The sequence below is a fragment of the Sceloporus undulatus genome, chromosome 5, assembly GCF_019175285.1.
Source record: "Sceloporus undulatus isolate JIND9_A2432 ecotype Alabama chromosome 5, SceUnd_v1.1, whole genome shotgun sequence".
NCBI classification, from domain to species: Eukaryota; Metazoa; Chordata; class Lepidosauria; order Squamata; family Phrynosomatidae; genus Sceloporus; species Sceloporus undulatus.
The window spans coordinates 85,467,188-85,484,908 of NC_056526.1; the positions used below are offsets into that span (position 1 = coordinate 85,467,188).

At 37.7% G+C, this 17,721-nt stretch overlaps 1 protein-coding gene across 4 annotated transcripts in view; it reads right to left on the reverse strand.

Moving 5' to 3' along the window:
• The window catches only part of MAGI2 (membrane associated guanylate kinase, WW and PDZ domain containing 2), a 782,933-nt gene that overhangs the window by 167,539 nt on the left and 597,673 nt on the right, over nt 1-17,721 (reverse strand). For all 4 annotated transcript variants that reach the window (XM_042468280.1, XM_042468279.1, XM_042468278.1 and 1 more), the window contains one exon: nt 12,065-12,700. In XM_042468280.1, coding sequence (XP_042324214.1) covers nt 12,065-12,700 — 636 coding nt within the window. The remainder of the gene's footprint in view (nt 1-12,064; nt 12,701-17,721) is intronic.

A 17,721-nucleotide genomic window follows, 5' to 3' on the forward strand; every position in this document is an offset into this window, starting at 1 on the left:
ATCCGTGTGCTGTATTTATCTTAAATTATTGTAATTATTTATCATTGTAGGATAAATTGATTGAATACTGTTGTTTTAAAGCTCTGATTGCTTATTATCAATCAATCCAAAAATCAAATCTGGATTTCCTGGAATTACAGGTTGAATCTCTCTTATCCAGAATTCCCAAAGCCAAAATATTCCAAAATCCAACCTGGGTGGCTTAGGAACACATTCACTCTCTGACTGTTCAGCATATATAAATGTTGTTTTATGCACAAAATTATTAAAAACATCATGAGTAAAATTACCTTTATGCTACGTGCATAAGGTGTATACATGAACGTCTTGTTTAGACTTGGATCCCATCTCTAATCTCATTATGTATATGCATATATTCCAAAATCCAGAAAACCAAAACCAAAATCCAGAACACTTTTGGCTCCAAGCATTTTGGATAAAGGGGACTCAACCTGTAGTAAACTTAGCTATAAGAAAATGGAATTGTGACCAAGAAGCAACAATTGGAAAAGCAGTTCTGTTGTAATCTGTCCTGATCCTGGAAATCAGATTACTAATCCATGAAATAAATAAATACTTATTTTGTTAAAGTAAAGTGGATGCATATGCAGACATTATACATGCAGATTACTATCATATTTTATTATCCACTTTCCTCTTAACTAATCATGGTCTTAATATTTAGATCTGAAAAATAAAAGCTGTTTATCAATGCAGATTTACCAAGGTAATCTGTTATTTCCACTTGCCTCTTTGCTTGCCTGTGCATGGCTCACATCATATATATAAGATTTCCAGATCACTAAGATCACCAGCAGATATTTCCATATCATCAGATTAAATTACACAGAAATGCCAAGACTATGATGAACTTTGTTATGTCAACCTTCAAAAGCTGTTGACAACCCAGATGTATCACATCCCTTCCTTAATTACAGCAATCAATATGCATGCAAAGCTAAATAGCATTTCACAGTGACATAACCATTATTCACTAGATTTAAAATATAAGATGTGACTGATATTAAAATGGAAAAAAAACCCTTGCACATTCAGTTTCTACTGTCATTCCAAACACACACACATGCAAACACGCAGAATTACAGAATATTATTGTGAGGTCACACATTTTTTCTGACATGTCAAAAATTAGTAATGTAAATATTTCTGTGGAGTAAATATTTAAGGAATAGAAACTTTTGCAAAAGGCCGCTGACTGTCTTTAGCAACTGGCATTTTAATGGAATAGAAAATTTATCAGGGTCTTATGTTAACAGATGTACAGATTAAATCTAGAAAACAGTAATTTACTTTAACAGAACATACACCTTTTTGTTCTTTCTACATGTTTATGATTTCAAATATTTAAAAGATTTTGCTTTGTATACCATTATTCATTCATTTTTTTTTGCTTTCTATAGGCTAATATTATTCAAAGCCTAGTACTTTAAAGAAAATGCAAGCAGATCAAGGAATTCAAGATTCAGAACAGCATATCCAAGTGTTCATTTATCAAAGAAAAGAGTCATTTAAGATGCTTGATCAAATATTAGCAAGAAAGAAATATTAGCTATTGTTGGTGTATTCTATGTAGACAGTAAGGCCATTTGCTAGCCCCAAATTGAGTGGTCCGAGTGAGTTAATGGGGTTTCCATAACAAATTCAATGGCTTTGTTGTAGCTGGAACTAGCAATTGGATTTATGTGTAAGTGTTAGGATGAGCAAAGAGTGAGTAGTGGTTATGAAAAATGAAAAAGAAACCCTGAAAGATTAATTTTTTTAAAGAATCCTGTACTTTCATCGACTGACTCAAACATAAACTGATACAGATTTAGTTTTACATTCTGCTTATCTGTATATATTGATTAAAATATTGTTCAATTAAATGTGAAAGGACTGAATTCTGGGAATATATGAAAAAGTTTGCTGGGATATTAAAAAATAATAATATAACTTTCACTTCATTAAAAAGCCAATGAAAAATATTTAGAAACTTAAATAATATAAGGGAAATACCATTCAAGATATAACTTTTTAAAAAATGGAAGAATGTTCTCAGTTCAATATCTCCCCAGTTATGAGCTGAGGGACAGTCATCTGAACAATGTAGGAGTATCAAAAGCAGTTATGAGAGGCTTTTTCATTAAACAAACATCTTTTGACATGAAGAAAACACACAAAAATATTATACCAATTTAAAAGACCCAAGTATTACAACAGGAACAGAAATGAATTTGTAACCAAAATGTACACAAACGCTTATTAGTTCATTTCAAAGGAACCTGGGACAGTAAATTATGGAAAGGAAACAGAATCCATTTTTTCCAATTTTTTTGACACAAAGGGATACTGAAAAATGTTATGACTGAGAAAAAAAATCTAGCAAAGATAATGAAGAAAGAAAGTGAGCTGAAAAGGGCAACAAATGGAAAAAGAATAAGAGGTTTCCAGTGATTGGGTAAGCACCATTTTGTTTTTGTTGCTGTTAGCTGCCATCAGGTTGACTTGGCCTTATAACAAGCCTATGAGTAAGAGACCTCCAAGTCACCCTATCATCTCAGGTCTTGAAGATTCAGGGCCATGGTTTCTTTGACTTAGTCTATCCATCTGGAATGTGGTCTTCTTCTTTTCCTACTGCCTTCTAGCTTACCATACATTATTGTCCTTTCTAGTGGTCATGTCTTCTTTTATGGCCAAAGTACAACAGTGACAGTTTAACCATCTTGGATTCTAGGAATTCATGCTTGATTTGCCCTAGGACTCATTTATTGGTCTTTTTAGTGGATCATGGTATCCACAGAACTCTTCTTGAGCACCATATTTCAAATGAATTCTTTTTCTTCCTATCAGCTTTCTTCACTGTCTAGATTTAAAACCATACAAAGAAATGGGAAATATGATGGCACAGACAAGCCTATTTTTAGTATTATATATCGCTACACGTCTAGGTCCTTCATAGTTGCCCTTCTAAGTCCAAGTCATCTGATTTTTTTGGACTGTAGTCTCCTTTCTGTGGTAAGTTATGGGAAATCCTGAACTATTTCAATGTCTTTATCATATACTTTAAAGTTATGTAGATCATAGAATCATAGAACCATAGAGTTGGAAGAGACTGCAAGGGCCATCCAGTCTAACCCCCTGCCATGCAGGAAATCCAAATCAAAGCATCCCTGACAGATGGTCATCCAGCCTCTGTTTAAAGACCTCCAAGGAGGGAGATTCCACTACACTCCGAGGAAGGGTATTCCACTGTTGGACAGCCCTTACTATCAGGAAGTTCCTCCTAATGTTGAGATGGAATCTCTTTTGCTGTAGCTTGCATCCATTGTTCTGGGTCCTAGTCTCTGGAGCAGCAGAAAACAAGCTTGCTCCCTCCTCAATATGACATCCCTTCAAATATTTAAACAGGACTATCATATCACCTCTTAAACTTCTCTTCTCCAGGCTAAACATCCCCAGCTCCCTAAGTCATTCCTCGTAGGGCATGGCTTCCAGACCCTTCACCATTTTAGTCGCTTTCCTTTGGACATGCTCTAGTTTCTCCACATGGTTATTATTTTGTTTTCTTAATGTTCATCTGCAAACCTGACTTTGCACTTTCTTCCTTGACTTGCTTCAGTATTTGTTCCAAGTCCATGCTATGTTCTGCTAGTAGTATGGTGTCATCTGTATATCTTAAATTATTGGTGTTTCTTCCTCCAATTTCCACACCTTTATGTATTTACCTCTAAATGTTTACACAGCAGAAAATCAGTATGATACACGGATATATGAATTTCTCACAAGACTGATTCATATTATTATAGCATGTAAAATGTGTAAGTTTAACAGTGACTTTGAATTGATAAGAATAATGAAAAAGCAAACAATAATGCCCTTGTTAAAGTGAGACACCATAAATCCCTTTTCAGCATCTAAGAAGAGCTGCAATGAATTAGTATAAGGGCTTATCGTGTATAGTATTCTGTTCCTATAGTAGCTAAACAGTTACTATGGCAAGCTCACAAGCCAGACATCAGTGCAGTATTCCCTAGACCTCATGGATATTGATGTCAATAAGCCAGTAGATAAACCATTGATAGCCTTATCTTCCAATATCTATGGGCTGTAACAGATGGTCAAAAGGGCTTGGAGCCTCCCTTTTTAGGCTGGATTGGGGCCACAGCAAACAGATGCACAACCCCAATCCTGCCAGCTTCCACTTTAAATAGGAGAGGAAAAATTCTGTTCCTATTTGGGATGGAAAAAAGCTGCACCTTTGCCTGTAGAGCCAGCTTTTGTAATCGTGGTGCAGCTTTTGTCCAGCTTTTGGGCATGGCACATCTAAATGCCATGCTCCCAAGATGGCTCAAAGCCAGCTTAACAGGGCCATCTGTTTCAGCCCTATGTTATCCCTTTTCAAGACTTTATGCCTTAGATTCAGAGCAGCTGAAAGACATTGGGACGAACCAGCTGTGACTGGTCCCCAATCAGCTGGGACTTCCAAAACAGGATGCCGTTGCAGTCCCAAACAAGCTGTGGCTTCTGGCTGTGTTGGGGCTGTGCGTTGTCTGCACACTACACTCCCAAAGCAGCTGGAAGCTGCTCCTTCTGGTCCATCTGTTTTGAGTCTATGTCTCCCCATATGAGCATGTCTGAATTCTGAGTTCCTTCTTTCAGTCTCACCACCTTCAAAGAATGTTTGGAGAGAACATGGGAGTCAGCCTTTTATGGTGGCTGCTCCCAGGCAATAGAACTCTCTGCCATGGGATACCAGGGTGGCCTCCTCCCCGCTGTCCTTCTTCCAGCAGGTAAAGCTTTTTTATTTGAATAAGCATTTGGCGATTAGCTTGCTTTTGGAAAAGTTTTTAATGGCATGTGTGTGCTGCAATTTTTTAAACTGTTCTTGCCATGATTTTATATTGTTTTCAAGTGCAGTTGGCCTTCGGTATCCACAGACTTGCCATCTGTAGATTTGAGTATCTGTGGATGGCAAGCCTGTGTTGTTCCCAATGGCATCACATGCACGTGGCTGCAACTGTTGTCCCCAGTGGTGACGCATGCATGCAGCCAAGCCACTATTATGGACAATGGGGTTTCACCTAAACTGTCCCTAATGGTGCAGCTACATGCACACACTGCCATTGAAGTACCATTGTCCCTAATACTGGTGCTGTATGCATGCATACATCGCCACAAAGGACAGCAGAACTTGAGCATCCGTGGATTTTGGTATCCGTGGTGTGTGTGTGTCCAGAACGGATATCCCGTGGATACCAAGGCCCGACTATATTGATGCTTTAATATTAGTATCTTATTTGATTATTAACCACTCATTTTTAATTAATGTATTCTATTTTAACTGATGTGTGAGTCACCTTGGGTGACACAGGGTGGGAGAAGAAAAAGATGCATTATAAATTGAAAAAATTAACCAAAATAAAATAAACTGCCCAAGTCTGTGGTTTTTCCCTACACCTTGTGGCACTGAATTCCATAATTAACTACCTGACATGTTGAAACAGACTTTTGGTTGTATGTGCTGAATCTCCAACTATTTAGCTTTTCTACATGACTTTGCGTTTTAATATGAGAGAGAGACAGAGAGAGAGAGAGAGAGAGAGAGAGAGAGAGAGCTCTCTATTTGTTTTTTTCACATCATGCATCATCTGTACTTTTACATGTCTTTCCCCACTAAATTAAACAGCTCCAAACAGTGTTTCTATAATGAAAACTGGAGGAGGGTTCCTTTACTTTTAATGATTGTGCAGAAGAGGGAATTTCAGCATGTGTTGATTTGTACCTTGTTGCATGACAAACAACACCTAATGAAACCACTTCTAGACAACCAGTACATATTCAGGAGCCCCTTCTAATTTTCAGTGTGGCAACCCTAGCCCCAAATATAGCAAGCTTCCCTTTTGAGAGAGTTGCTCCCCTTCTTAACTCATGTTTGTTGCCATTTTTCTCTACCATTTCCAGCTTTGCAATACCTTTTGTTGAAGTGCAATTGTCAGAACAATACCTATTTTTCAAGTATGGCTGCATCGTAAATGTGGATAAATGCAAAATGATGTTGAATGTCATATTTTCTAACGATCCCTAACATGGGGAACATTGTGAAATCTGCTGCAATGAGCTTATGTAAAAGCATATATATCCAGAACCTTAGAGAGAACCTTATATTATTGCATCTTGAAAGGTAGAAACATTGGTCTAAATCATAATCTTACAGACTGATATCACTTTTAAGGCAGAGTAGACAAATCTGGATGAATTGCACATTAGGTAAATAATTTAGACTGAGTAATATAGAGGAAAAAGATGTCCTAATTGGATATTACATGATTATTACATTGAATAATATATCCAATATATTCAAACTAGATTAGCTCAAGCAAATTGTCTAAAAGCATCCAGAAATTATAAATATCATGCATCACATATATGACCAATATACAATATAGTAAATTGCATCTAGATGCTGACATAACCAATAGAAGTAAGCAAGTAATTTTAAAAAATGAGATAGTACTATAGCAAGAAAGATACATTAAAATAAATAATATAATGTGGGAGATTATGTTCAATTTGGGATGGTTCAAAAGACAAATTGATCTCATTCTTTGCTGCCTTTTTTTAAGAGCTACTGAATAAAACAGACATTGTGGTACAAGTTGAATATCCCTTATCCAGAATTCTGAAATCCTAAGTACTCCAAAATTGGGAGTCACATGGGTGCCTGAGATAGCGACACTTTGCTTTCTCATGGTTCAGTGTACAAAAAAAAATTTGTTTCATGTACAAACTTACTAAACATATTATGTATAAAATTATTTTATTTAATTTAAGGAATATATGAAACATAAATGATTTTCATGTTTAGACTTGGGGCCCATCTCCAAGATCTCTCATTATGAATATGCTAATAATCCAAAATCCAAAAAACCCAAAATCCAAAATACTTCTGGTCCCAAGCATTATAGATAAAGAAGACTGAATCTGTGCAGTGGTTTGAGCATGCACTAAGACTTTGAGATACCAGGGTTCAAATACCTGGAAATGCATTGGGTGACCTCAAGCAAGTCACACTCTCTTAGTCTCAGAGGAAGGCATGGCCAAACTCTTCTGAAGAAACCTTTCCATGAAATTCCCATTATAGGTTCACCTTCAGGCTGTCATAAGTCTGAGGTGACTTGAAGGCACACAACAACAAACAGAATAAAGATTTATTGGGGAAAAATAGTTATTGGGATGAAACCAATATACTAAGATAAAACACATGATAATGAATGGGACAGTATGTTTGTGTAACAAAAAGGGACTGAGATTATTGAACAACTTATGTTTTCTGTTATTTCTATATTAGACATAAATGGCTAGATCCTATGGCATCATACTACTTGTGGAACAGTTTTTCAAACCGTGGAATGGTGGCAGGGTGAGGGATGCGCTGTCTCTTATGTGGCCCCTGTGTGCCTTCAAAAATTTCCTCTGGAGGACTAGTAAATCTGACCTAATGGGTTTTGGGTGGAGTGAACAGGTTCAGGGTGGATGGGGGGATAATAAAGCCGTTGAAGAAGCAGATGTCCAGTAGTGTGTTGTTAAATTTAAATCAAACTAATTTCTTTAATGAATGAATGTAGACTGAATTGATTTAATGGAGCATTGGGACAAATTTACAAAATTCTTATTAAACTAGATGCACAGTGGATATCTTACCAGGGCAGACAGAAGCAGGTGGTAGGAATATATCATGATTCTTGGAGATATGCATGTGATTGCTTCTAAGTTTTGAGATTTACAGTGCAATCATCAAAACATGTACTTACAAATAAATACCACTGCGTTCTAGGTAAGAGTGTATATATTTGTAATTCAGCAGTGCATCCTATGCATATCTGCTCAGATGCAAGTGATTATGATACTTAATGGGACTGACTGGGTAACAAATAAGAGGATATGGGAATTTATTACATGGGAGGCAAAGCGCCCAAATCCCATGGACTTTGAGATACCAGGGTTCAAATCCCCCTTTTCAGCCATGGAAATGCATTGGGTGACCTCAGGCAAGTCACACTCTCTTAGTCTCAGAGGAAGGCAATGACCAAACTCCTCTGAAGAAACCTTGCCAGGAAATTCCCATTATAGGTTCACCTACAGGCTGTCATAAGTCTGAGGTGACTTGAAGGCACACAACAACAAACAGAATAAAGATTTATTGGGGGGACTATTGGGATCCGGGAATATCCTGCAAGAGCGGGATTGTTTTCAGACATGCTGGGCTATTTTGACATTAACCCAACATTAACCCATGCAGAAAGCCATGAAATCATGCCTCTTTTTAACCAGGATTTTCCTGAACTTAAAAAACAGTGCGATTTTCAGCTTTCTGCACGGGTTGATGTTGCATTAATGCCCAAGTCGTGCTACGTCATCTGAAAACATTCTTAGGTTTAAACCCCACTTATCCATAGGATTTGGGTGTTTCTTTCCCCTGTGATAAATTCCCTAGAGTTTCAGTCTGAGGGCTTGTCTATATGTGTTATTTACTCTGAATTCACCCCAGGCTCCTGTTTACATGATACAAGCTCCAAATCCCAAATTGGGCACAAACTGTGTTCATGATGTCTGCACTTGATTTGGCATTTCCTCCCCTTAATTTGATTTTTAAGACCTTACCTATTGCTTCGGGTTTTCATCTCTCCCCCCAGCAATGACAAGCAGCCTCCCTCTATGGTGCATGCTCTGAGGTTAGAATGAGGTGCCCAGCATTGATAACATGTCTGGGTGTCTTGTAATGACCTCAACAGCAGTGCTGGGCAGTGAACAGGGATTGCATAGAAAGGCAGCCACTGTGGAGAGAGTCATTGCTTGTAAGCAAGAGGTAACAGGGATTGGGAATCCAGGGCCAGAATATTCTGAAGGCAGCCTGGAATATTCTGGCCAGTGAAGACAAGTCACAGTCTTGTCAGGTGGAACAAGTTGTCTACCTGAGTCACAGTCATCTAGGTTGTTGAAAATGTGTCTTGGAGGCTACAGGTTTTGTGAATTTATAATGGATATGTTTCAGAATATAGTTACACAGAACCGTGATTTTGGAAAATATATGCTGTTTTATGATTTCTCTTGAAACCGATTAATAACAATGTAGACTTTTTGTAGTATAAGAAGATATGGAAAAGACTATTATTTCATTGATTGTTGCTAGAATGTCAATTAGTTACAGATTGAAACATCCAGATAGTCCTTCCATTGTGGTTTAAACACAAATTGATATGCATGATAAAATTAATGCATTATTATGGTTAGTGATGTGGATTTTAGATTTTTTTGAGAAAAGTCCATTTACAAGAAGTTCTGAAATATGATAGAAGACAATGTTTAACTATATAAACTATTAAGAAAATTAAAACCATATTTTTATTCTGTTGAAAAGGAACTATTATAAGTGGTTTAATGCCTATGTAAATGTATAATGTTTATGTAAATATTTACAGATAATGAATAGATTTTTAAGAACGATTTTACTTAGTAATTATAATGTTCGTCAACTATAAAGGTAAAAGTAGTCCCTTGACATGAATGTCTAGTTGTAACTGACTGTAGGGAGTGGTGCTCATCTCCATTACTAAGCCAAAGAGCCAGCATTGTCCGAGGACTGCTCTGGAAGTCATGTGGCCAGCATGACTTCACCGAATGCTGTTACCTTCCCACCAAAGTGGTACTTATTTATCTACTTGCATTTGCATGTTTGTGAACTGCTAAGCTGACAGAAGCTGGGACTAGTGACAGGAGCTCAACATGCAGCATTTGGGCCTCGAACTGCCAACCTTCTGACCTTCTGATCATCAGAACTGGCATCTTAACCACAAAGCCAGCACATCCCCTATATTTACAGATAATGAATATGTTTTTAAGAATGATTTCACTTAGTAAACTAGTAATACTTACAATGTTAGTCAACTATATATGTTTGCTTATAATGAAGATATGTATAACATAATCGCTGTTAACAAAATTTTATTTATATAGAATTTGTAGGTTTCATAATAAGAATAAATATAATTAAGACAAAGAAAATGAAATATTGAACACTGTTTTCCTTCCTCTAAATTATTTCTGATATTTGTTCCTGTCTACCTAGGACACATAGGGCCAAAGCAGATCGGCAGCTTGGAGCGGCCTTTGGCTGCTCCAGCATTGGTTGGCCCCAGATTGGTGTGGGACCACAGTAACTGGGGACTGTGGTCCTGGAGCCAGCTGCTGCCACATCCCTGAATGAGCTGCCATCAAGGAGCGCTTTTTTACATTCCTAATTTGACTGGCTTCAGGCTGCCTTAGGCGGTGGCTAAGCAGCTTCCAGCTGCTCCAGGGACATGCATCATTTGCATGCCCTGCCCCTGAAGTGGCTGGAAGCAGCTCTTTCCTGCCCATCTGTTTTGGGCAATAGAAACAGTGATCATATGGATTATAGGCTCTGCTCCAATGTTATAGTGAGTGCTCTGTGCTCTTAATGTATGCAATATGACACTGGATTTTTAGGTAGAGGCTGGACTAGAAGCTCCTCCAGTTGTATGATTCTATGTGTCCAAACAACTTTAGAAAAAGTGGAAAAACTTCACCTTGACAAGGTCTGCAAAAGGGTAGAATTCATTATGCAACAGATTTATGTCTGTCATAACCATGCTTGCACAAGCAATGAAATTTATCATTTCAAGATGCAAACTCTCTGCATTACGTTAACATTACTCAGATAATTCTCACAATCCTTCCCCCATGTTAGTTCAGATTCCAGCTATGGCATTAAATGGGAAGAAGAAGGGATCACACCAAAGCTCCTCTCTAAGTTGGTAACCTGAGTCAGTACTTATACAAACCCTTTTCACATTTACAAAGATCTAATTCCAATGTACATTGATGGAATTTCCAACCCTCCTTTTCTCCTCCACTGCAGCTCTTCAGTGGTTTGGAAGGAAAGGAGACAATTTGTTCCCTATGTACCCACACACAAACGCTTACACACAGAGGATGCAGGAACACCATTACATTATCTTAAATTACTTAAAACAGTGGGCAACAGTGTAAGAGATGACAGTCAATTCTTGGCCTCAGTCATTGAACAGTCTAGTCCTTGGTGACCTGAAACTGATATCATGTCACTTCTGGCTCCCAGTTTGGGCTGCAAGTTTTTTTTATAGGTTTTTCACAGAGTGCACCCTTCCCATGCCTGCTTCAAATGCTATGCTAATTTTTGTATGTGCATTTTAAAACCATTTATTTAACATTTCCTTTTTTTAACCACTTTACCATTTGTTGCTTTATAAAAATGCTTGAAAATTCCCACTTTAGCAATTGTAATGAATTTAGGGCCCCTTCAGAGTATATTATCAAATCTTCCCTTTTTGGGGGAAAATGTCTCCATCAATTTTAATTCTATAGGGTAGCTTCTAATTAAATCTAATGTGTAGTAATTGTTCACAAAATTCTTGTAGATATGAGTAATCACATATTTATGTCACAGGGATAATGATCAAATCTGTAATTGAATCACTTAATTTGGACTGAATAAGATATTAAATTTTCCAAATCAGAGAAAGCTCTCATAACTAACTGCTGTGTCTAATACCTACAAAATGATATGGAAGAGGATGTAATAAATCAAACAGCCTGCTTCTGGATGAACCATATAAACTTTGCCAGCATTATCATATGATCTCCTTGAATCAATTCACATATGAGAGTTAAATACTGCTATGCTATACATCTTGTAACATTCTATGTACAGATGTCATGCAAAATAAAAATAAAAATAAAATAAAAAATATGGAAGCCCAGACAGACAGAAACAACTACATTTTCACTTACGGAGACAAAAATACTCATGTATTTTTAATGTCTCAAAATAAAAGAGAAGGGGAACTGACACTATAATTTTATATTATGCCTACATGCCTCGTTAAGTTTACATTTTTTACAGACTTAGGAAGAGAAGTTTCTTCCACTTTGTGCACAATGAAACAGCAAACATATTTGAAATCCTTTCACACATATTATTGTAATTGTGCAGACTTTCTAGACTTACCTCCTCTATGGATAATCAAAGAGGTCTCACTTCCAACTGGACATTCTTTAAGTATATCCACTACTTCTGCATGGCTCAGGTTCTGTACATTCTGCTGGTTGATCTCAACAATGAGGTCACCTTCACATAAACCAGGGCACCCCTGAATGTCTAGAATTTGCTTCACTCTCTGTCCTGTGGGACTGTCTGCTATAGTGAAGCCAAAGCCCTGGGTCCCTTTCACAATGGTTAAGGTCATGAGTTCAGCTTGCGTGGCCCCTGAAGAAGCCATTGAAACATTATCATCATGAACAGGTGGTGGGAATGTGCTATCAAGCTGACTATCTGCTGGAATGGAGTGCAAGGAGTGTGGTGGCCGATCTGTTACATCTGGAACAGACTGAGAAGTTCTAGAAATATATTCCAAATAAGTTTCATAGTTATGTCTTCCATTTACTACTACTGGAGGCCTCTCCGTGACTGCAAGTGGTGGCACCATGCTGTTGGCAGGATCTTCAGGATCAAAGGGCAGAGGGTATCCACGACATAGCACCAGGTTGACACTTTGACCAATGGGAACAGACTGGAAGAGTTTGACTACATCTGCGTGAGTATGCCCAAGGACACAAACTTCATTAATATAGACAATGACATCACCTAGAAAGAGAAAAAAATAGTGACATGAGATAACTTCAACTACTCTTAAATGTAAAAAGTGAATTCATTTGGGATCTCCAGGAGGGATCACCACTCTGGCGGCAACTGACCTGTGACTTAAAAAAACTGAGGCTGTAGTCTGTAGTCTGCCTACAAAAAGTATTCTAGTGGTTAAATAGATGGCTTTGCTTCAAGTCTAGAAATATTTGCTAATTAAATAGACATGACAAAGAAAAACCACTTGGGGACAGAAAACATTCTATCTTTTGTTCACAGAACTGCCGTTTTTGGTTTCCCCCCCAAAGCCACAAAGAAAAGCAAAATCCTAATTATTTTCTAATTCCTTACAGAAACTGATATTTAAAGTGGGATCTTTTTTCTTCCAAACACCTGTGTGAAACAGGAGTCATTGTATCGGCCACTGTCATGCAGAACAAGCTTTTACTCCTATGTATCCTAAAAAGAAATTTAATATTCACCTTCTGCCAATATCCACCATTATGCCCAGTGATTGCATGCACTGGCCACTGTACATATATAGATTCTATTTCTGTTCCACCCTAGAACACATTGTAAGATCCACTGTCCAAAGTTAAGCCCCGTGAATCAACTGCATTTGTTCCTGCTTCAAAAAGGATCATCAATAAGCATTTTTGAGACCACAATGCCCACCTGGTGAAGTGAAAAACCTTGTCAACAAAGTCAGATGTGCACTTAGAAATAATCTTTACAGCCTTGACAAGAAAGTGACAGAACACTGTTTATTGTGTAACCCCTCCCCCCCTCAACTAAAACTCTTCCAATGTACCATCCATGGTTTTCAGTCCATTGTGGATAATGGCACTCTGCTTCTCAGTGGCTTTGGTGATAGGCCTGACATTGCTAACAGACATCCCCAATCTATAATGGCTCCTCAGTAGTAAGAAGCCACAGACTAGAACCACGAACATCAGTTCCTGTGTCAATGCACCACTTGTCAATGACTTGATTATGACAATTCCATAAAGGACCTTAGAATGTCAGCTGTGGCATCAAGGAATCTTTCACCTGCTCAACCTCTGACATGATTTACTGAGTGTGAGAAGGTGACAAAATTTTTCAGCCCCATCTCTTAAGGTAAAAATTACTGAATTGCACATACAAAATAAACATCCATTCTGAGGGTGCTCAACTGAAAATACATTACTCCCCCCCCCATGCAGGGAATTTGTTAAAAGGAATGTGGTTGTTATCTAATATAGTGTATTCTCACATGTAATATTAACTGATGCATAGAAATCACATATGTGAATTCAGTGCAATGAGCTTGTTGCCATCAGAAATGACCTCATTCAGTCAGTAGAGAGATAGGCAATTGTCTTTGTTCTAAAGGTATAGGTCCGTCAAAGACATTAAAAACAGAAATCGAGCAAGAAGCAGTGAAGCACTGTAAGATGGGTCTTAAACATTGAAAATGTAATACATCTTTATAAATGGGAAAAGTGGTGGGATAAAAATTAAAGTTTCTATTAAATATGGACAGAAAAAAGAATTACTATAAGATGTTCCACAGATTATATTTAACACCAGCCAAGTTAGCCAAAATGCACAAAAATGGTGATGAAAAATACTGGAAGTGTGGCAAAACTAAAGGGACTTTCTATCATATGTGGTGGATATGTCCACATACTAAAATTTTTAGGGTGGAAGTACACAACAATGCAGATGATATTCCAAATTAAAATTAAGATGGAATCTGATTTTTTTTTTTTTGCTGAGTACGTTAGTCAGAGAAAAGGAAAGGAAACATGCCACATTACAGTCAGCCCACCACAACTATGGGTTTGCCATCCATGGATCTGAGCATCTGTGGATGGCCGGGCTTCATTCACCCCGATGGCAGCATGTGTGTACTGCCATTAAAACCAATGAGACACGAGGTCCTGTGTTTTTTGGCATCTGTGGGGTTCCTCCATGGATATGAAGGGCCAATTCTATTTTATATCTCATATCTGCAACAAGAATGGTATTCACCCCAAAAGGGAAGGATAATAAGATCCCAACAACTGGTGGTTAGCTTTTTAAAATGCTTTGAGATGATGGAGATAAATTAATAAAAGAAAAGTAACTGAGAAAGCATGAAAAAAGACCGGGATTGTATGCTAAAATTTTGGGCAGAGAAACTGGGTGATACAATAACTATTGTACACAAGAAATAATTAACTAAAAGATTCAAAGAAGAGAAATGATTGAGTATTAAAGCTGAAATTTAAGATATCATATATATATGAAAGCATTAGAGAACAATGACATATGGCTGCTTAATGCTAAACTGGTAAAAAAATTAGACTGATATGAGGTGAAGGACCAAGAAGTATAAATACAGAAATGCCACCCAGTTATAATATGTATAAAAGGAGTAAAATGTATTGCAAAGAGGTGGAATGTATTATAAATACAGTACGACATTAGAAGAAACAAAATGGCACAGCTCATAAGGATGAACCCAACATGAGTTGTACTATATTGAATGTAATGGGGAAGGGGGATGGATTTGTAAATAAGTGTAAAATTATATATGACTGACTGTTATACAGAAAGTAACTGTTGTTCAGGTTTATATTCTGTGGGGGAAAATGTGGGTCCAATGAGATGTGAAGGAAATGCCTATCTGATGAAAAACTGTGGGTATAACATCTTGATAGTGCTGCAGACAGTGTTATGGTAGAATCAGTGGCTATAGTGCACATCAAAACCAGTGACATGGGAAATGGGTTAGTTTGAGGTCAAATTTAGGGCTACTAAGTTTGCTTTCTCTGATGTGCTAACCATTCCATGTGCAAGGTTGATTAGACAGGCAAAGCTAGACTGGCCCTTTAGAAACTAATCTAGAATGGGGGGTGGGGGTGGTGGTGTTTGCATTTATTAAGCACTGGGAAGCATTTTGGGACAAAGGGGATGGACTCCACTTCTGGAATTATGAATCAGGAAGAGAATTAGATTGTTAAAAAATGATGGCACAGCAGCTTGTAAACTGAATGGGGGGGAGTAGCTGGCTAAGTAAGGGAACATGAATGTGATCAAAATGGGGTGAGTTGTAAATAAATACAATAATAATAATAAAAACTTTATTTATATCCTGCCTCTCTGTCAGTGACAAGCGAGGTGGCTTACAAGTTAAAATTCCATATAATCCCATCTTCCAACATCCCACCCTCCCCTAAAACATCAATTAAACAATTATAATTTAAAATCATACATTAAAATAACAAATTAAGCAAACAGGCATAGCGAGTTCAAAGGGGTGGTAAATTCAGATTGGTGGCCGGGTTTTTTTTATTTGTAATTGAAGAGGCCTTGGGACCTTTCTCTCAGTAGACACAGAAGATACAATAGAAACAGTGGGAACTTGGTAAAATGGAGAAATAGTCCAAGATCAATGGGATAAGGGCATTTCTGGATAAATCCTCTATACAAATAAAGAGAAAAAACATCTGGAGGGAAGTGGCACTCCATACATCAAAGGAGGTATTAGGTCAAGTGAATGAGAAGCCTTCAGAGAGGCTGACTTCTCCACAAAACCACTAAGGTGACAGCACTAGACCTCTATAGTAATTTAGACATGCAATCATCCCCTTCAACAAAATGCTCAGAATGGCCTTGAGATAGAGAAAAGAATCAGAGAGGCATCCAAAGTAACAGAGGGTTGTGGTAATGGGGAACTTCAATTACTGTCATATTTACTGGACAAATGTGTGATCCAGTCATGAAAAATGTATCTTAACTACTGTGGCTGCAAATGGAACCAACTGAGGGAAGGTGAATATTCCAGACTTAATCCTAAATGGTGCTGCCCAAGATAATAGTGTGAGATGTGTTAGTGAACCAACTGAGATCTGAGACTGCAGTGCTATCAGATTTCCAGATAATTTGAAAAGGGCCAAGGAACTCTTAGCACAGTCATTTTGACTTCAGAGAAAGAAAGAGAATGAAAGTGAGAGAGAAATAAAAAGTAAGTAAAATGAAATATGTGTAAAAGAAAAAGAAACGGAGAGAAAAAGAAGGCCAAACTTCTGCAGAATTATCAGGGGTTCCTCAAAATCACAATAATACAGACTAGAATATATACTACTCTATAGAAACTGAATATACAGTAAGTTCCTGAATATCAAGACCAACAATTTAGAATTTTTAAAATACACTGGGATCCCGAAAATGTTTACATCACAGGAACTGTAGGGCATAAACTTGTGACTAAATTGATACTTCTAGGGAATGTAAGGAGTTAATGCAAATTGACAATTTAAAAACAAACCACAGGATATTCATTTAAGAGTTCTATAAGAAATTATTAATGAATGAATGAATGATCGATTTATAAACCACTATTCCTGGCAGATCATAGCGGTGTACAATATTATCAAAAGATACAAAGTTACAGTCAATAGCCCCCCAATAACCTACCCATACAAACCCACCCCAATCCTTAAACACAGTATAAAATTTCAAATATTGCAACGAATCCATAAAAGCCAAATTAAATCAGAATACATAACAAAAGGTTGACACAATGCAGAGAGGAGAGAGAGATAACATCAGGACACATACGGGAAGGCTTGCCAGAAGAGAAAAGTTTTTAGATTCTTCCTAAAATGATCTAGGGAGGTTGCAGAGCGGAGCTCATCCGGGAGAGAGTTCCAGATTTGAGGGGCTGCAATGGAAAAAGCCCTTTGAGAAGAGGAGACAAACCTAAATTTAGGAACTCTTAGCAGGTGTTTACTGCCCGATCTGAGAGCGCGGGGCGGACTATATGGGGAGAGGCGGTCCTCCAAGTACCCTGGGCCCAAGCCATTTAGGGCTTTATAGGTGATAACCAACACCTTGTATTGTGCCTGGAAGCAGATAGGCAGCCAGTGAAGATCTTGTAGAACAGGTGTTATATGGCAGGCCCTGGAGCATCCAGTGACCAGCCTTGCTGCCATATTCTGTACCAATTGTAGCTTCCAAGTTTGGTACAAGGGTTGCCCCATGTAGAGCGCGTT